The sequence below is a fragment of the Labrus bergylta genome, chromosome 15, assembly GCF_963930695.1.
Source record: "Labrus bergylta chromosome 15, fLabBer1.1, whole genome shotgun sequence".
NCBI classification, from domain to species: domain Eukaryota; kingdom Metazoa; phylum Chordata; class Actinopteri; order Labriformes; family Labridae; genus Labrus; species Labrus bergylta.
In genome coordinates this window covers 23,760,787-23,781,154 of record NC_089209.1, presented here as the reverse complement: position 1 = coordinate 23,781,154, position 20,368 = coordinate 23,760,787, and the positions used below count along the sequence as shown (strand labels likewise).

The window sequence follows — 20,368 nt, the reverse complement described above, 5'->3', positions numbered from 1 at the left end:
CCACTAGGCCACATCCGCCCAGTTAGTGCAAAGTGTCTGGAGTTAAATATTCAAATAATACAGAATAGAAAGAATAGCGCAGTCAGAGAAAAGTAGATGTTATTTATTGATTATTAAAGAAAGAATAGAATGAATGAAATTCCATCATTGTTCAAGAGTTTCCTTCAAAAGTAAAAAGAGGAGGCGCATCACCGAGTGTTCACATGAAGTCCGGGCCGTCGGTCTGCCTGTTGTTCAGTTTTCATTCTTCTTTTTGTCAGGATGGAAACACAGCGCTCCATGAGGTGTCCTGGCACGGCTTCAGTCAGTCCGTCAAACTGCTGGTGAAGGCCGGAGCCAACGTTCACGCTAAAAACAAGGTCAGTCCAACACATTCTCACAACAACAACAACAACAACAACCAAGGCATGGATTGAACGTGTTTGACCAGGCCAAAACTGATCTTGATGAAAGACTCTGACTCTGTCCTGCATTTCTCTCCAGGCTGGAAACACGGCCCTCCACCTGGCGTGTCAGAACGGTCACGCTCAGAGCTCCAAAGTTCTCCTCCTTGGAGGCTCCAGACCCGACAGCAAGAACCACGTAAGTCTGCAGCAGGGTCGTCATTCTCTTAATTACTCACTAACACGAGGGAGGATTCATGTGATGCACCCAGCAGCTCCCTGTTGTACACTGGTGTCTGTCAGCCTGCCATTAACTGCATTATTCATTATTTATTTATTACAGCATGACGGGTTTGAGAGGTGAAAGATGTTCTCAGTAGTCGTGCTCTCATCAAGATCCATCTCCTGACTCTCTTGAGTTCAAAGTTTTCTTTTGTGTTTTTTCCTGGTCACAAACTTTCTGTTTAGGTTCTCTCTCGTGGCTCTCACTGAAGTGGTTTTCCTCCAGAGGAGTTATTGGATGAAAACGATGAGCTGATCTCTTTTGAAGCAATAATATGTACCTTTTCCACCTAAAATAGTCGCTTCAATGGTTGATTTAATAGCACGATAACTTTCAACAGTGTCTCTATCATGTCCACATAGCGGCCCAGCAGCCTGTTTACTGCAGTATGTAACTTTGGCAGCAGGTTGAGGTCATCTCCATCAAGAAGTTCGTACGGCTTTACACTACTATTTTCACACAGCCGCCTTCAGTTATATTAAGCAGTCAGTTAGCCTGTCTCTGTACTGTTTGATACGATTGGATACTGTGATGTTCAATCAAACTCTACATACAGTATCAGCCACCATTTGAATGAAGGTAATTCCTGGTTTCCTTGACCTTACTATATGATCAGACATTATGAAAACATGCTGTGTTGAAGTGCTGCTTCTCTGACAACAATGTAGCAGCCAGTATGTCCTCCTTCTAACTTTAGATTCTGGTCCTGAATGCTCTGGATTTGTTTGGACCAGAGAAGATAGCCGGTTTTAAGGCTCCCCCAACCGGCCGTTTTGGATGCCGCTTGCTTTGGCTGATATAAGAGTAGTTATCCCAACAGACCAACAGATGTTGTAGTGATGGAAGTGATCAAGAGAAGTGGTTCAGATAGAAGTGATTGTAACCGACCTAAAAAGCCTCTGCATGTTTCTAATAAGCTCCACGAGCAGAAACGTGCTCAAACTAGGATCAATATTGGAGATGTTTTTGAAAAATGGAGAGAGGTTAGAACACAGAAAGGTTTACAGACCGATGCAGAGCTGGCTAAACACTGAAGCTTCAATGTCTGAGACATGACAACCTGCATGCACATTGACTCTATGGAGGAGAGGGGAGCTTTCTTCGATGATTTGAATTTGGACTGCAGTACCCATTTAAAACGCTTGGTGTCAGAGTTACATTCTGCTCCTTTAACCTTGACCCTATTTAATTTTGACATATTTGGGATCTAAATGACTAACAAGTACAAATTAATGTCATATTGCTTCAATAATTCGCTTCAGCCTGCAGCAGTGAAACATGCTGTCATGGCTGTAAAGTCGTTGTGACTCCTTCACTGCAGATTCCAAGTAATTTAAAATAAATAACATGTTCCTGTAGTTTTCATTTAACCTGAAGAGACAGGAAACTTGAAGAGAAACAAACTCGTACCTTTACTTCTTCCTCTCTTGCTCACATTTCCGTTTCATCATCCAGGATGTCGTCCTGCTGTGTACCGAGCGCTCACACGGCGCAGGACTCTCTGAATTATGAAACACTGTACGGTACATTTGCACTTCAGACATAATGTGCAGCCTCATGGGGAAACTTGTGTTACTCAGCGAACACACAAACAGGAGGAGCTGGTTGTTGACTTGTTGTTGTTGTGGGTCTGAGCTGGAGCTTGAGTGCTGATTGTTGGAAATCACTGACGAGTCCTTCATGTTTAAATTAATGAACAAAAGTTACTTTAGTTAACCAGAAGATCTAAGGACGCAAAATCTTCACATTGTTAAAAGATGACAATAAGAAATGAACTTTGCTCACTATTGGTGTTAAATAATAAATGAAATCACATAAAAAGATTCAGAGCAGAAGCCAACATCCTGATATTTTGACTGCTGAGTAATCTCTACTTTATCCCCTGTATTTCAAAGTAACAACTTATTATTACATTTTAAATGTCACATATAATGTAAAATACACTTCACCATGTTTTTTTAACACTAATATGTGTCCCTAGTCTGTCTACAAACCCCCCAATTATGAGAAAAGTCCATCCTCTCCGTCTTTTTCCTGCTCCACTTTTCAGAAAATGTGTGCTCAAACAGGCCATTTGGAGATTTTCCCTTTGTGACATCACAAAGGGCAGTAACCCCTCCCCCAGGTGGGTGACAGGTGTTTGTTCTGCCCTCTGAGTCTGCCTTCTCACCGTAAACAATAGGACATGGAGCGAGAAATACTGAGACACCCAAGCCCTTCCAGAGAGGGGGCGTGGTCAGACACAGCTCATTTACATATTTAAAGGTACAGAAACAGCCTGTTCTGAGCAGGGCTGAAATAGAGGGGTTTATAGACATGGCGGCTGTGGCTCAGAGGTATTATAGAGTTGGTTGTCTCTCAACCAGAAGGTCAGGGGTTTGAGCCCCAGCTCCTGCTGGCACATAGCAGTGCACTGCAAAACACTTAGCCCCAAGTTGCTCCCACTGCTTCGTCGGCGCTGTATTAATGTGTATGAACAGTTTTGATGTCACTCTCGATTATGTTGTAATCATTTCTAAATCTCCATAGTGTAATTTTGATTATGATTCATCCTTTAAATTGTTTAATGTCGAACGGAAGTACAATGTCTTGTAAATTATCTAATCTTTACTTTTGTTCGGCCAGGTGGGGGACACATGTCTCCATGTCGCTGCTCGGTACAACCACCTGCCGATGATCCGCATCCTGCTGGGAGCGTTTTGCTCCGTTTCAGAGAAGAACCTGGTGAGTAACTGAAGGATGGGAAATTATCACCTATCACCATCTATAGTGAATACTCTAAAAGAGGACATATTATCCCCCTTTTTAATGTTTTGGTTTGGTTATCATGATAAATCAATGGCGAAAGAGAAAGTTTTTCTTTTTTATATTTAAATATTATACACGCTTTCATTTATTTAATAACACAGTACAGTTTATTGACTGATATATTTCTATTTTGCTCAGGTTGTTGAGATTCTAGAGATATTAAGCATTAAATTGGAAGTTTTTTTGTTTGCATGCTATAGATATTCATATATAGAGATGGTCGACGCTCATACCACAATTTCTTGTTCTGTGTGTGTGTGTGTGTGTGTGTGTGTGTGTGTGTGTGTGTGTGTGTGTGTGTGTGTGTGTGTGTGTGTGTGTGTGTGTGTGTGTGTGTGTGTGTGTTTGTGCGCGCTTGTTCAGGCAGGGGACACACCGCTCCACGTTGCAGCTGCTCTGAATCATAAGAAGACAGTACGTTTGCTGCTGGAGGCTGGAGCAGAGAGCCGCATCTGCAACAACGTGAGCGCCTGCAGACTCTCTCTAACATCTTTACAGCAAACTAAAGACGTGTTTGTGTTGTGTCTCACACTGTCCCTGCTGCTGATGTCCATTTACAATAAATGAAGGCAACATTATACAGAGAGGAGGTCGAGAGGAACTATAAGAAACTATATATAGATATATTGTTGTTACACGGCTCATGTTTATTAACGAGGCTTCTTTAATGGATGTAAACCAGGAGATGTTGCTTTATGTCTTTTGGTCATTGTAAAAAAGACCGCTCACACAAGTCTACAGGCTGAAAAGTTAAACCATCAATAATATCAAAGTCTCAAAAGAAAAATAAATACAGGGTAGTCTCTGAAAATGTTGGGTACAATCCAGATCCTGAATGCAACTATTGATGTAAAAAAAACAACTTGAGGCCGTGTAGGATGAAATAATAGACAGACAACAGTGAAATAAACATTAAGCTCATGAGCCACAAAAAACAAACAAATATACTACATATGATTTATAGACTTTTGGTCTTTGATAAATAAATGGGATCTCTGCCGAGATCTTGTTGACCTTGTTTATAAATCAAATCAAATTAAATAAAACTTTATTGTCATTTTGCAATGCAATGGTTGTCAAGAGCAGAATAAAGACATGTTTGACAGGTTATCTCTGATTAACTTAACCCCTTGTTCAACAATTATGACTAAATATTTATATTAAAAAACATCACAAATAAAATACACAATGGGTCAGAGAACATATTCTGGTCACTGTTGGGGTTGCAGCTTCTAGAATAAAGTGATAAGTTAAAGTTCAATTTAAAGTCAAATAATTATTACCGCCATTTCAAGTTATTTGAGGATTTTTTTTTATTTGGGGAAAAAAATATAAGTCTAAATTGTTCAGAGCTAGTTCAGACGCACACTACAGTCCACAATCCCCTGATAACACCAATAAGTGGTCTATTTAAGCTACAGATTTCCGGTCTCTCCCCCTCTTTGCTCTTTCATTGCCAGCTTTGACCTGCATCAGTACTGCACTCTTGTTTTCAACCCCAACAGCCCCCCCCCCCCGCCCACATCCACCTGTAGGACTGGGAGTTTAAGATTTCATCCAATCATTACTCAAATGTCTGCATGTAAATTAAAACTGTAAGGAGTGGTGAGGTCAGAGCCTAGACGCCGAACACAAACTATGAAACAATTAAATATTTAAAAAGAAACTAACGTGATTTGTTTGACTGAACTGAATTTTTTAATAAAGGCTGGTCCACCCATCTGCATCTCCTGCAAACAAACTTTAACCACTATTTGAGGATTTATGATAATTCTATGATCTCTTTGACTGTGTGTGCGTGTGTTTCTGCAGGCAGCTCAGACAGCTCTGGACCAGGCTAGAGAGCACAACAACCCAGATGTTGCTCTTCTCCTCACTAAAGCCCCCCAGGTAAGATCACTAACTCTGCTTGTCATCACTACAGGCAGCATATAAAACAAAGGTTGTTCCAGTTGTGACTTCCTCCTGTGTGTGTGTGTTCAGGTGCAGAGTTTTCTGCGAGGCAGGAGTGTGAGGAAGAGGAGAGATAAGCTGAAGGCGGAGGGTCGAGCTCAGTCGGTGCCCAGAGACGAGATGCTGCCCTGCAAGGTAAAAATAAAATGTATCTGATCGTGTGACTGCAGATCATTCATACTTTGGTTAACTAGTGCAGCAACAAAACACTAACACAAAAACTCAAGCTAGAGTATTTCAAGGTCCACTAGAATATGATATCAAGGGATTAAATAAAACGTATAGTACTTGATGTTAGGTTCATGGTGGAAGAGGGAACTGGAGGGAATTGGTAATGCTTTTGAATTTTTAGAATTTTTAAAACCTACTGCAAATGTTGTTGTCCATGCATTTTTTTAAAATGTTGAGTACCCAAGCGTCTAAACATTTCCTGCTCTACCAAACCTTTCCTTCCTCTTGCTCCCTGCAGGACAGTGCGTCTGCTGCAGAGGACACGCAGAGCAGCGACCGCGCCGCCTGTAGACACGCAGAGGTGACCGAGTCAAACACCAGGCAGGGGAAGAGCAGGAAGCAGAAAGAAAAGGTGAATCCCTGAAGTCCCCATCAAAGAAACATTATCACATAAATGTTCTTTGGAGGGAAGAGCTCTTGTGAAAGTTCTGAGCAGGTGGAGTAGAGATGTGAGAGTGACTCACCTTTCCTGCTGTTGATGTTTCAGCCGTCGCTGTCCGACCCCCTCCGCCGCAGAGATACCCGGCACGGTGAAAGTTTTAACAAGAGGAAAGACAAACTGAGAGGAGCTGCATGCATCCCTCCTCACAACTACAAAGCCTACCAGCTGTACACACTGTACCGCAGCAAGGACGGAAAGATCATGCAGGTGAGATATGAGTCCTGGAATCTTTGTGTACTTTTTCAACCTTAGTTAACCTAATTAGTTTATGGTCCCAATTTTCTAGTTTTAAGCCTTCTTCAATACAACATGGTGTTCATTTAGTAAATGATAGTCCATTTATGAGTCCTAGCCATGTGCACTTCTGAACATTTCTAGATCATTTCTGGAGGACTGCCCATGAGTCCCATAAAAGAACAATGACGTAGTAGATGAAGCAACAAAGTCCGCTATACAAAGCTATAATGAGAATATTTTCCTTAAATCAATGCTATGTGGAGCTCAACATATTCAGTGTTGTGTTTCAGGCTCCTCTGAACGGCTGTCGCTGTGAACCTCTCATCAATAAACTGGAGAATCAGCTGGAGGCCACCAAGGAGGAGATGAAGACCGAGATCCACACAGTCCAAGACCTGATGAACAGCAAGATGGGACAGCTGGACCGCAAGAACAAGCACCAGGTAACACACACAGCAGGTAACACACACAGCAGGTAACACACACAGCAGGTAACACACACTGCAGGTAACACACACAGCAGGTAACACACACTGCAAGTAACACACACTGCAGGTAACACACACAGCAGGTAACACACACAGCAGGTAACACACTGCAGGTAACACACACAGCAGGTAACACACACTGCAGGTAACACACACAGATTCAAAACTGTCAGTGCAGTTCAGTGTTTCAGATTAAATCTTCTCAAAGAGACGGCACACAGCTGTTGATGTTGAGTGTCACTGCTGCATGACAAAATACAGACGTGGATAAATGCAGGAATGCATATCAACACAATCAGGTATGAAGGCCCAAAGGTAATTGCAGGAGAGGATCATGGGAAGTTAAAGAGGACAATGAGATGTTTTTCTACAGCTTACCGACCAACACTGGGTGCTGGGATGAGGCTTTGGCTACTATTCAAGAAAAATACTTTCAGTGTGTTTCAGTGTTTTTTCACCATGAACCAAACAAAGGCTTATCTTTGCTTTATTGTTTCTGCCCGCTCTCCTGATCCGTGTGCTTTTTTCTCACCGTCAGATCCGAGCTCTGGATAAGATGACGGTGGAGAGAGTGTCTGCAGAGAGGAGCGAGTGTGTGCAGAGGATTGAGCAGCGAGCTCTGCAGGAGAGGCAGGAGGCAGAGAAGAGACAGGTAACAACTAGCAGAACTCGACGTGGACACAGACTGCACTCCATGTTTACAACTTACTGCACTGTTGTCTATTACATCAGATATAACAAGTAAAGGTATGCAGTCTGTACTGCATGTATATTTTACCCCCCCTTCTGAACACAACCAGAAATGACTCCTTATCACGGGAAAGTAATAAAATAATAATGAATAAAATAAATACATATATGGATGAATGTTTGCTTACTCCATAAGTAACAACATCTTCTGTAGCAGGGCGACATTAGTTTGACTTGAAGTAATAAAGACTCCGATCTGTGTGTGGTGTTTGTGGCCTTTAAGCAGGCGTCCCTGGTCAGCGAGCTGAAGAGCTGGTGTCTGTCCAAACTGCAGAACATGGAGGTCCGCTTCACCGGAGACCCCGCCAGGCTGCAGCGCTCCTCCTCCGTGACCGAGGGCCTAAACGAGGCAGAGGGAGCCGGCCTCACCGTGCTGCCCCCCGGCTCACAGTGCCTGGAGCTCCACAGCAGCCCCGCCCACCCGGACTCCAGCTGGGGGGAGGCCAGCGTGGCAGAGAGCGGCGCCAACAACCACTACTTTGTGGTCCATGTGGAGAGTTCTCCAGGTAACAGCTGCAGTGAGACGCTCACAGAGAGTCCTCAGGTCTTTGTTGATTGTTAGTTTTGAGTTTTGATGCATGTTAACATGTTAGTCCGACTCAAATGATAGTTGAATAATGCAGATGGATTAACTCTTGCATGTATACACCACAGTCGGGCCCATACTGGACTAGGCGTTCTGAGTATACTCCACAGTCCCCGCGCCAGGCTTTGACCCCGAAGTCCTACTGCAAAAGTGTGTTGCATGAGTGTAGTCTCGTTGTCGTCTGCCTTCAGATATATCACCGTTAGCTAGAAGGATAACTTGCATCGCATTTGAACCAAAAGTGAAGTGTAGAGCTGTAGAGATGTAGAAAATGTACAAAGGGTTCATGTTTTAACCCTTTCCACAAACAAACCACCACATTGCCATCTGCTGACTTGCTAGCATAGAATGAATAGATTATCCGTCAGTGTGTGTAGAGTGGGACACATTACTCCAATTAAACGGCCTCATAGAGCTGGACTTAACTGTGTGTGCAAACATTTTAATAGTTCAGCTCTCATTTAAATTTAATTGACATTAAGACAAACAAATGTTACCACCATTCGAGTTATCAGGGAACAGTTTACATACGATACATATGACTTTAAGAGTAAATGAGAGAAATGAAACAAGCGCTGCACTGTTGTCAGGGTTTGTTTTGTGGCGAGAAAAGACGCTTTAAGTGAAACCCTGTGAGGATGATTTGTTCTTCAGGAGGATGTGATTAACATTTCATGAGTTCCTCCGTTGAGACGTTTTGGGAAAGAACCAATTCGCTGCTGGAGAAAAAACACAAAATCACTGAAAATGTGACTCCGTTTGCCAAGAAGGAAATTAAAGATGCAGAGTTATGCTGCTTTGAAAGCAGGAAGTAGACCGTGTAAAAATAAGCAGCCAATGACAGCCTTTCACCCGTCATCTGCATGTTATCATTTTTTTTAAATATCCCTATCATTACTATACAAATAAAAACCTTTAAGATTGTATAACGTCATTGACATGCTTTGTTCTGTCCTTCATTTAGAAGTTTAATGCTCATAATGTTCCATAAAATCAAGATGCTGCATCCGTGGCTCAGCAGCACTCAAAACAATCATAGCTGCTTTGGGGGAATGTTAATAGTGTTCTCCCTTAGAGCAGAATGATAAAGGATTCAGGTCTAATAATGGCAGTGTATGCATGTGGTGTACGGTGCATACTGCTGATATTAGCTACACAAGTACAGGTAGATCAGCCATGACGGATCTGTCTGTGTCACTTTAATACCATTTCAACTGCTTCTTTTGCACCACATCTGGTAATATGGACCAAGTCCCTACAGAATGGTAGGGGTAGCTCAGTCTGTAGGGACTTGGGTTAGAAACCAGAGGGTCGCCGGCTCAAGTCCTGGAAATTGGTCTGGTTCCTGTAGAGGTGCCAGCTCACTTCCTGTGCACTGCCAAATTACCCTTAAGCAAAGCACTGAGTCCTCAACTGCTCAGGAGCGCTCGCTGTGGGCTTCCCCCTCACTCTGAAACCTCTCCATTAGTGTATGTCCACAGGATCCTGTTTGTGCATGTGTGTGTATTTCGGCCTATTGGTGTGTAAAACAGAGTGTAAAAATGAATATCCCCTCGTCAGATTAGTAAAGGATATCTTCTTCTTCTTCTAACCCGTGTTTATATATTATAAACTACCTCTCCTGTAGCATCACAGACCTTGACAAACCAAATCTCATTTCTCTGTGTACTTGTTGTTTATGGTTGAAATGACAGTAAAGAAACCCGTGACTTGACTTGATGTAGTTTTTTAAGCATATATTGAAAACTACCAAACAGAGTGGATTTAAAGGGTCATTCTGGTATTTTTATTTTTAGACCTGTGTTTTATTTATATTTTGGGGTAAATGGACACAAAGCACAAAAAGTTTTGCTATTCTGGCTTCAAGACAGTTTGAGGCAAAGCATCTGATCAAAGTGTGTTCGGTAAAAGTAGTTTTTTGTCCCTGTCAGGATCAGATCGTTCTTCTAAGTGACAATTTCAAACTCTTAATCAAAGAAACGATCCCGACAGAGATAGACCTTTTTTTTTGAAAGAGGAAGATGATTTTTTTTTAATATCAGAAACAGCTGTTGCTTCACTCTCTGCTAAGCCACCAAAATCCATTTACAAAAACCCTACATTTGAGGTTGTAGGACATGGAGGGTTCCTTATCTAGCATCGTGCATGAAAAGGTTTTCTGTGTGTCTGTGTGTGCAATTGTGTAACTTTGGTATTTTACAGTTGAGCTGATTGTCTTACTCTGCTTCATTTAGTGTTTCAACAAACCAGCTATATGACCAAGGCAGTGATACACAAAATATCCTTGTAACATTAGTTTTTTTAAACTTCCAAATAGACTTAGTTTCTAAAGTACTGTAATTACTCTTAATCTTTAAGCAAATGGGCTCAGTGAATCTTACTTGTAAAATTCCCTGATGTAAATAAGTCTCAGTGAAGAAGTCTGAAGATGATTTCTTTAAACTATAAACTGTATCATCAGTCTCTCCAAACCACCAGACTGCATTGTCAAAAACAATAATGTCCCCTTGCAGAACAGGGGGAGTTGCTGGTCTACCTTTGACTCGCCTGGTTGTTAGTTTGTGTTCTTGTGTTTCTATGGTGTTACACTGGTTTAGTTCAGTTCATACATGATATTTCTGTAACGTAGAGGGATGCAATCAAGGTGCACAAAAAACCTATTAGTCATTTAGTCTCCAAAATATGTTTAAAAAGTAGGTCAGACGTTCTTCAATAATAACTCAGTCGTGCTCATTGAATCTCTTTTGTACATTTCACAGATGTGAATAAGACTCCCGGTGCAGAGGTCGCCTCTCCTGCATCAAAGACCCCGCTGTCTTCTGTCCAGGTGGTCCGACCTAAAGAGCGCTCAGTGATCTGTGCAGAGGCTCAGAGGAAGAACCCGGACCTGAAGGATGTGGACATGATGGAGAACCAGACGACAGGGAGAAGGATTCACAGAGCCAGCAGCCTGTCTCCGGCCACAGAGCGGCGCTGCAGCAGCAGGACTGAAGCCGGGGTCAGAGACAAGGAGCGAGGGCGGGACAAAGGGAAGCACCACAGGAAGCACTCCCAGGGCAGGACTAAGTCCAGGGGGGCTGCCGGGGTGCGGACTCTGGAGGTGTTTGGAGAGCAGCAGCCCGGCGAGCCCTCCTTTGCCCAGGAAAAGGACAACATGCACGCGTTGGAGGTGACACAGTACTTCTTCGAGGCGGTGTCGACGCAGATGGAGCGCTGGTACGAGAGGAAGGTGCAGGAGGCTCGCTGGCAGGCCAATCAGAGAGCGGAGGCTGACAGAGCCGCTCTGATCGAGAGGATCACCTACCTGGAGGACGAGCTGCGCATGCTGAGGACAAACAGACACGATGACTGCTAACACACGGCTCATATGATGTTACCATGGAAACTGGTAAACACCATGTGTGTAATGATATTCCCACATCCACTAGTTTTCCTTTTTCTTATCTACTGACAGTTTGGAAGCTCAAATTATAAAAAAATGTGAACCTGATATACAAGTTGTAAAAAGAAATAGAACAGAATATAACCATTTTTTGATTGATTGATTGATGACAAACTGAAAAGACTGGGGCCCCAGATAGCCGAGCTGTTATGTTGCGCACCGTATACCATGGCTACAGTCCTGGTCTAAGGTGCTGTGGGTTGGAATCTGACCCCGGCCCTTTCCTGCATGTCATCCCCAACTCTCTCCTCCCAACATTTCCTGTCCCTCTTTAGCCGTCCTATCCAATAAAAGCAAAAATAACGGTGATTGACAATGAAAAATGTAAATCTGGAGGGACATTTTTCAAGTTTAAGGACATATTCATTACCTATTAGCCACTCTTAAACAACAGCTCGTTAGTGTGCAAAGCTTACTTGGCTAAAGGAACCCTTTGTGAGTAATATGACAGGAAAGCCAGATATGAGCCAATGAGAGCCTGAGTTGAGAGTAGGTGCGTGCCTCTTCTATTCTGAACACGAGGATAAACTGCTTGAATCAATAACTAAAAATAAAAGGGATTCTGTCTTCAAACAGGAAGGACAGTAGCCTCAGCTTAAGACAGTACAACATGTCAAAATAAAAGCCTAACACAAACAGTTTTTTTAAATGCAGAATAATGGAATTTCAAACATGCGATTAATTATTGAAATTCAGCCATTAATCGCCATCAAAAACATGTAATCGTTTTGAGAGCCTTAAGGCTGTTGTCTTCTTTTGTGTGGTTCTGATTCTAGTGTTTGGTTTAGTTATGTATTCAGTGTTAGGGCACAGCTGTGAGCAACATATATGCTTATACCCCCCCCCCCCCAAAAAAAAAAAAAAAAAACTTTGCTTAACCAGGACTTATGGCCAGATGTCCCTCCAGATTTGTCCTTTTAGTTACTGGTGGAATCAGGAAATATTGACACCAACACAACTCGATGAAAGCATTTGAGCTTCCAAACCCAGACTTCACATCGGAGGATTATGGCCACAGAATGACAGCCAAAGACTGTACAAGCAGTGGACATAGCCACCATGCTGTCACTTACTGAAGCGTCTTAATGCCATCTTGTTTCTCGTAGCTTGGAGGGAGTGATTTGAAGAGATGACAAACCTGAAGAGGAGCGAGGGGTTGCACTTAGACAGGTGCATCACTACTTTAAATAACTGATATTAATTAGGATTCATATTTTTGCAGGTAAAACCATTCTTTGAGCTAAAAGAAGAAAATATCCTTTCGTTGTCTTTAGTTCTACCAATCACTGAGTCATTTTTCTGATTTCCCTGGTATCTCCTTAAAATCACAGGTAACCCCGCCCATAAGCACCCCCTGCTCTCTGGTCTCTTTAACTCTAAATGGGACCATAACTTACTGAACGAACATCCTGCTGTATTGAAACGGACTTGAAACTACAGATTGAGACAGTGATGTCATCAGGAAAATGTTTCCTGAAGGAAGAAATCAACTGCGGACATTTCATCATAGACATCTGTACAATCAGATGTCAGGAATCTTCCTACTCTTTTTTTATATTCAGTCAACAGATGCCTAAACAAAGCTCCATCTTAAAAACACCATCCTGTTGGTAGTCATGGTAACACTGCACAGGTGAATTGAGATGTGTACATACAGTTTTATAGTAATAAGGCAGCTCTCGTGCACTGTGTGTTGTAAATAAACCAGTAGACTGAAAGCTAGATATTGATCTCATGTGCCATTGAAAAGATGGACTCTGTGCGTCACAAGAATATTAACGACTCTTTGTTGTGTCAGCGTCTTTAACACTAACGAGTTTGAGATGATCTGAAGAAAGTGATTGCGGTCTGAATGGAGGACTAACAGTGTAATAAGCTTTGTGTTTATCAGTGCATGCTGGAATCAGACCTGTGACTTCAATGAACAACCCACTGCCTATTTATGACGGGCTGAAAGAACACAGTATGCACCACCACCACCACCACCACTACTACTACTACTATATATATATATATATATATATATATATATATGTATGTGTATATAGTGTTTCTTTTGATATAATGTGTATTTTGAGGCTGGAGTGTGCCCAAACTATATATGAAGACTTCTACAATGTGTCAGTTAAACAAGTGAGTAGGTGGATCCACACTAAAGATCCATATTGTTATGCTTTTATTCTTTATAACTTGTCATTCTTAGATGATTTTCTTGTTAATTCAGCAGATTTTGTGTATTCAATATGCTTCTTCTTCTCACCAGTACACTGTAGTGTGTTCATTTCATACACCCTGATGTTACACTGACCCACCCTGCAGAGGCTTTAACACTTAAGGAGTGTTGGGGTTTCCCTCCGGGTACTCCTGCCTCCTCCCACACTCCAAACACAGGCTCTTTAGGTTGATTGGTGACTCTACATTCTCAGTAGGTGTGAATGTGAGTGTGGCTGGTTGTCTCTATATGTCAGTCCTGTAATTGACTGGTGAACAGTCCAGGGTTTAACCCCCGCCTCTCACCCAATGAATGCTGGGATCGGCTCCAGCTTCCTGCGACCCTGAACAGGAAAAGCGATATAGATGATGGATGGATGTTTAAAAGTGAGGGAAATCTGCTTTTTCTTCATTTCTACTAATATGGACATTTTATAATAAAAATACAAAGACACGACTGTGAACACTGTGAAAGTTGATATCTATTTCTGTGGCACACTCCAGACTCTTTAGATTTGGATAAACAAGAAACTTTCAAACAGCGTCAAACTCTAAATGTCCTGTCAATTAAAGAACGTATCCTCCCTCAGACATTCATCCACACCAGGTTCCTGAGTGTTTTTTAAACTCTGCAGCGTATTGTAGCTGAACTCTGACGTCTTAAACTGTTGTTAACCGTCCCCTGAAAAACCCTCCTGTGACATTTTTGTAAATGTAAGGATCTGTTAACGGTTTCTGTTTTATAGCTTAAACTACAGCGGACACTTCAGCTTTAAAATGAGTTTGTTGAAAAAGAATCATCAGCAACTACTTCAGAGATCATTATTCCTCCCTTGCATGTTTCTCTAAAGTGATGGTTTGTGAATTTTCTGTATTCAGTTATGAAATCAGGAACATATTAAAGGTCACATATTACATAGAATACACTTCACCATGTTTTTCTAACACCAATATGTGTCCCTAGTCTGTCTCCAAAACCCCCAATTATGAGAAAAGTCCATCCTCTCCGTCTTCTGCCTGCTCCACTTTTCAGAAAATGTGTGCTCAAACAGGCTGTTTGGAGATGTTCCCTTCATGACATCACAAAGGCAGTAACCCCTCCCCCAGGTGGGTGACACTCCCACAGCTAGGTGTTTGTTCTGCCCTCTGAGTCTGCCTTCTCACTGTAAACAATCAGGCATGGTCCAAGAAAGCACAAGCCACATCCCCTTACAGAGAGGGCGTGGTCAGACACAGCTCATTTACATATTTAAAGGTACAGACACAGAAACAGCCTGTTCTGAGCAGGACTGAAATAGAGGGGTTTATAGACATGATCAAATACAGGATCAGAGTGGATTTAGAACAAGAAACTTCACACACGTTTGGAGGAGCTCTGAGATTTATTTAAACTGGTTAAAAAGGAGAATATGTGACCTTTAACTCAGTACTGAAAAAGAAGCATTAGTTGCAGCTCTCTTCAACACAAACTAACCCCTCTCCCGATCCTGAACAGCTAACTACATTTAACCTCTGCTGGTCTTTGTCTGCCTGTACATGATCGTTGTAACATAAAGCTGGATTGTGTTTGAAGCTGTTGTATGAAGAAAGCTCAGAGTTGTGTTGCAGTATTCTCGTCTGCTGTGTGTTTGGTGTAGTGACCGTCTGTTCAGCTCAACAAAATCTAACTGCAGAGCCACAGCTCCCATGACCTACGTTTTTTTAGACGTATGCATGGGCAGGTTTGTGGCATTATTTTAAATGTAGCTCTCTGAAGTTGTGTTTTTTTTTACTTTTACTACCTAACCAGGCAGGATATTATGTTAACCTTTGATGAACCTGCACAGCGGTCAGGATGCTGATGCCCAAAGTTGGTGCTCTGTGGCTCTGCAGTTTGATGTTAGTTGGTTAGTTTTTCATGAATAAATGTTGATATGAATAATGCACTCTGAAAACACATTTTGTATTAATTAAATGATCTTTCTACTTCTGTCTGTGATTTCATGACTTCCTGTTTAATACACACAACACATATGACACACAGCACAGTCAGAGGTGAGGCTCAGTTGGCCTTACAGGTTCATGAGTTCTTCTGAACACGATGAGCAGCAGCACAGACGGTTTTACAGAACGATGCCTCCGCATCAGTTCCATTAATCCGTCCTTCAGAGGGCGTCCAGGCAAAGACAGGTTTCAGAAGTTTCCCTGTTATTTCTTCCAGAGTTTCAATCAAACACTTGATGGTCTTCACAGAGTGCAGATCCAAAGTAGTCTTCAATCTGAAGCAGTGAACGAGAGTTAACTCCTGGCCAGCGCCAAAGACTTCTGCAGCTCCTCCAGGTGGTTGTTGGCTTGTGACACCATCATTCGGATGGCATCCTGAAAGAAGAGACAAGAGGGAAAAAACAAACGTGAAGATCAGAGCAGACGATGATCTACCTCATAAATTAACCCTGTGTATGAAGAGTGTTTGCACACGTTCTTCATACACAGAGATTTAGAACTGAGGGTTCATTTATGAGGTTTTTCTGGAGCCTTCACTGAAGCCCCTTTTCCACTAAGCCACTTCCAGAACTGGTTCAGACCCAGTGCCTAAGCTAGCACCAGTTCTTTGTGTTTTGAAAGCCAAAGAACTGGCTCAGGGCCAAAAAAGAAAAACAGTTCAAGAGTAGCACCAAGTCCTTGCTGGTCTAAGAGAAAGCACCGCTTACATCACAGGGACTGAGGGCAGGGTTATCGTGACCAAAACAGAAGCACGCAAAAATGTGTTATGACCACCTCAGCGACAGACCTGTTAATGTTTTTGAGCTCCAGAAACGTTGTCATCACATACCTGAGTTATGACCTGAATTATACTGTTTTAAAACAATTCCGTGAGTTGTATGCCACTAATGGCAGGGATGCATCTCTCTGCATAACACCGGTGTGCCAGCTGACCGGGGCCCTGAACTCTGCAACGGTGATGGACATGTTGGAAGCGATCTTGGAAGAGAACGTCCCTCTGCTACAGACGTCCTCTGTTACTAGTAAGTGTATTTTTTTAAAGTGTTTCAGAGTTCACATGGGCTTGAGTATCCCTGTTATAAGCTGTATCCCAGTTTGATCATATTGTGAACGCAATATGGGATATAGTGTTTACATGGACTCTCATTTTGAATCCACCTCACGCATCATCCTCAAGCTTTATGTCGCTTGTGACTGTATGTCTACAGTTTACATGCAGGAGAAACAGTCGGTCAGTTCTGTAACAGCCGAGGGTGATATCAGACAGACTGTTACTGACGAGAAAACGGGCATTTTCTGTTTGCATCAAACAATAGAGAAGAGGCCGCATTACATTTTAAGTTAAGAGTTGTATAGGTTTTGTTTGTTTGGAAAAAGCCACAGTTCAAAGATTTTTGGGTTTGACAATGCGTCATGCGTCATGCTATAGGCTTAGACTACCGAGGGAACTGGCACCTTAAGCTCCTCGCTCTCTCTCTCTCTCTCTGTGCATATACAGTACATCATATTACTGCATGTATCTATCTGTAAATCTCAGTCACTAACCACCTACTTTCCTGAGAGCTCTTGAGCTCTCTTGAGCTCTCTTAGGCTCCTCAAGATCGTTGGTTGACGGCCTGCCAGAACAACCCCTGATGTCAGCATGTGACTAACGCACATGCTGACATCGCATCTGATATATTGTTCAGCCATTTTGTAAAGCCACCAGACTCCCTGAACAAAAGAAGTTATTTTAGGTCACTGAACATGCAGGTTGCTTGTTTACCCCAGCTTGTTCTGGTGTTAGATACTTTTGTGTTTTACATTTTAAGTTTAGATAAAACATATTATTTGTGAAACACACAATTTCAAAAATAAACTACCTGATCAAGGTAGCAGTAGATCATCAACTCATGTGTTCTCAAAGATAAGATAAATGTCAATGGATTCTGGTGGCTTCATGAGAGGGATGTGTCCCGTCTCTCACCATCAACATCATCTGTTCACTTAAACAGAGCCTACAGAGCAGTTCTATTATTATAAATGTAAAGGCGAACACGTTCAGACTCTCTCTTTACCGGGTTGGTAGCGCTCTTATTCCTCTTGAACTCGTCTCTGGCCCAGTCTCGGAGGTACTTCCTGTCTCCCTCACTTGGAACCTGCCGGATGGTCCTCAGCATGTTTCTGTAAATCCCCAGGATCCTCTGTCTCTGTAAAAACTGACAGAATACATTGTTTACTATCACAGCACATTATCTTTAGTGCTATTTTATTTTATTAATCCAGAGGGAAATTGAGACTTCCTTCCATTATTGACTTTGTGAGATATGCTATTCGCACACGCACACACGCGCACACACACACACACACACACACACACACACACACACACACACACACACACACACACACACACACACACACACACACACACACACACACACACACACACACACACAATGAAGCAGCAGTAGCTACTTGGGGTTCAGTAGGACATGTGGTTGCAGGATTTGGGTATTGAACCCCCCACCTACTGGTTCAGAGACATCTGACTTTACCACTGACCACAGCCGTTTAGTGACCCTCCTCCCTGGTGTCAGAGGCCTAAACCCTCCATGTAGGGTGTGATGAGGGGTTTTGTTACCTTGCTAAAGGGTCTGTTGGCACTTGTCCATTTCCAGAAACTAGCCCAATTTCCAAACTTTGGTCCAAAACCCTGACTTGAACCTGCGACCCTCCAGTCCCTGCAAACTGAGCTGCTGATGTCATTTCATCATGTCCAAAATTAGTATAAGCAACACCCATTAACCCAATCTCCAACCCATTTCATTTGATTACATTAGTTATGCATCTGTTACAGTACATTTATCAGAGTGCAAAATCCACGCAGGAAATGTCTGGTTTCATTTCAGCTTAAGAAAACCCTCCATCACGGTATACTTAATCTATTCCACCTCAAAAATCACATTTCTGCTTTATTGGGACACCTCTTAACACGGTTACTCTTTTAACCATAACACCGGCAGCCCATTTGACTGACAGCGCAACAGCTACTAAGCTATCACAGCTGGCTGCTTTATAAGTATAGTCCGTGAATCGTTCCAATTCTTACTAATAATGTGAATTTTCTTCAACAGGTGTGAGTATTTACCTGTTTTAAAGAAAGCGCTGCGGTTGGTAACCTTGAAATCGTCATCTCTGTCAGATTGTTGTTACAACTTGTGTGACAGCGAACTGTCAGACCCGGATGTTGTGATGACGTTGTATCCGCTGAGCAGAGTGTTGTCTCCCCCTGGTGGAGCGGAGGACAGCAGGCTGCACAGAAACCAGCCAAACGCAACACAGGAGCTGAAAGTCTTTCTCTCTGTATTACACATTCCTGATTTTAAATTAATATAGCCTATCATAAAAGGGGATGTTTTTTTTCTACTTATTGCAGATAGGCCTACATTTTAATGTAGACAAAGGTAGACAAATGTTGAATCAGCATATAGTACAACTTATACTACAATGGTAATGCTATAAGTAAATTCTTGCTGATAGTTCCCTTGCTTGAATATCCATGAGGCTATAATACTGTACTTTTTCAGCTGGTTAAAGACCCCATGGACCTCGATATAATTACTGCGTTCATTTTTAACTTGTATGTTCTTGCACAGATAGTTAAATCCTACAGATTGTCTCAAACGGTGTATTGCTCTCACTACTGAATGAAGAATGGATTCAAGAAGCTTTTCCAATAAATTAACTTGGATGGACATGGTGCCATCTTGTGGTGAGAACAGTAAATAACAACATTTAAACCCGCTGGACTTGTTTTTTAAGTGGTCATCTTTTTCGGTGCTTATTAATTTGATATTTTCCTTTCTTTCATCTATTTGCTCTTAATATTTTTATCCATCACTAACCTTCATGTATTGCTTGTATTTACTTTGCAGTAATGACTGGAAGTTGTAAGAAAAGTAGAAATATTCTGGGGGGAAATTATTATATTTTTTACATGAAAACATTATGTAAAAAAAGTGAAATAGAAACTGGGGAGAAATTAAATGAAAGAAAATGAAATGATATAATGATCATATTTAGTTGATTGTGTGCTGATGTCGTGGGCAGAGACTATCAGTTGTTTAAGTCATCTGATTCTTCTGAAAGTTTATTTTGTATTCTGTAATTATTATTTTATTTAACCAAACAAGCACTTTTTTCTAAATCAAAACAACAACTACAAAATGTTTTTCATGCCTCTGAAGTGTCCACCTTGTATCCTGTGATTGGTTCATGTGATCAACCTTCATGCAGGTGAAAAAGTTGATTGTTTAAAACTGGAATCTTCTCTGACTCAGATTATTTATAACAGTTTCCATCCAGAAACAAATCATTTGACATGTTGGATGATTCCTGTTGGAAACCTCTCACTGATGTTTGTTTAGATTGCTTCTCTCTCTGCGTCTCCTCCTCTGCAGGCTTTTCCGCTCATTCAGCACTAAATGATTGGATGTTTGATGCAGAGTGACAGATAGAGTGGGTAGAGTCAGTTGTCTATAAAGCGGAAGATTGGGGGTTCGATCTCCAGCTAATGTAGCAACATGTCC

The 20,368-nt window shown here is 42.0% G+C and overlaps 2 protein-coding genes across 5 annotated transcripts in view; one reads left to right on the top strand and one right to left on the bottom strand.

The window, feature by feature from the left end:
- The window catches only part of ankrd6b (ankyrin repeat domain 6b), a 54,078-nt gene extending 38,295 nt beyond the window's left edge, over positions 1-15,783 (top strand). For 2 of the 4 annotated variants that reach the window (XM_065963749.1, XM_065963747.1), the window contains 12 exons: positions 261-359; positions 484-582; positions 3,292-3,390; positions 3,838-3,936; positions 5,287-5,364; positions 5,458-5,562; positions 5,897-6,010; positions 6,146-6,307; positions 6,628-6,780; positions 7,364-7,477; positions 7,802-8,081; positions 10,921-15,783. In XM_065963749.1, coding sequence (XP_065819821.1) covers positions 261-359; positions 484-582; positions 3,292-3,390; positions 3,838-3,936; positions 5,287-5,364; positions 5,458-5,562; positions 5,897-6,010; positions 6,146-6,307; positions 6,628-6,780; positions 7,364-7,477; positions 7,802-8,081; positions 10,921-11,516 — 1,998 coding nt within the window. In that variant the 3' untranslated portion in view covers positions 11,517-15,783. Of the gene's footprint in view, positions 1-260; positions 360-483; positions 583-3,291; positions 3,391-3,837; positions 3,937-5,286; positions 5,365-5,457; positions 5,563-5,896; positions 6,011-6,145; positions 6,308-6,627; positions 6,781-7,363; positions 7,478-7,798; positions 8,082-10,920 lie in introns of all 4 variants that reach the window. The other 2 variants (XM_065963748.1, XM_065963746.1) reach the window with 1 other exon arrangement.
- lyrm2 (LYR motif containing 2) lies at positions 15,178-19,060 on the bottom strand. The gene is made up of 3 exons (XM_020652631.3): positions 18,928-19,060; positions 17,855-17,995; positions 15,178-16,172 (listed from the first exon to the last, which is right to left on the bottom strand). The coding sequence occupies exons 1-3, from the start codon at positions 18,970-18,972 to the stop codon at positions 16,092-16,094; spliced, it is 267 nt and encodes an 88-aa protein (XP_020508287.1). The 5' UTR covers positions 18,973-19,060; the 3' UTR covers positions 15,178-16,091.
- Positions 19,061-20,368: the final 1,308 nt, after the last annotated feature.

Excerpts from the sequence above, each read along its gene's own strand:
- lyrm2 (XM_020652631.3), bottom strand. The coding sequence starts at position 18,972 with ATGACGATTTCAAGGTTACCAACCGCAGCGCTTTCTTTAAAACAG. Across the intron at positions 17,996-18,927 it reads CAGCGCTTTCTTTAAAACAG|TTTTTACAGAGACAGAGGAT; the intron begins GTAAATACTCAC and ends GTATTCTGTCAG. Across the intron at positions 16,173-17,854 it reads ATAAGAGCGCTACCAACCCG|GATGCCATCCGAATGATGGT; the intron begins GTAAAGAGAGAG and ends CTCTTCTTTCAG.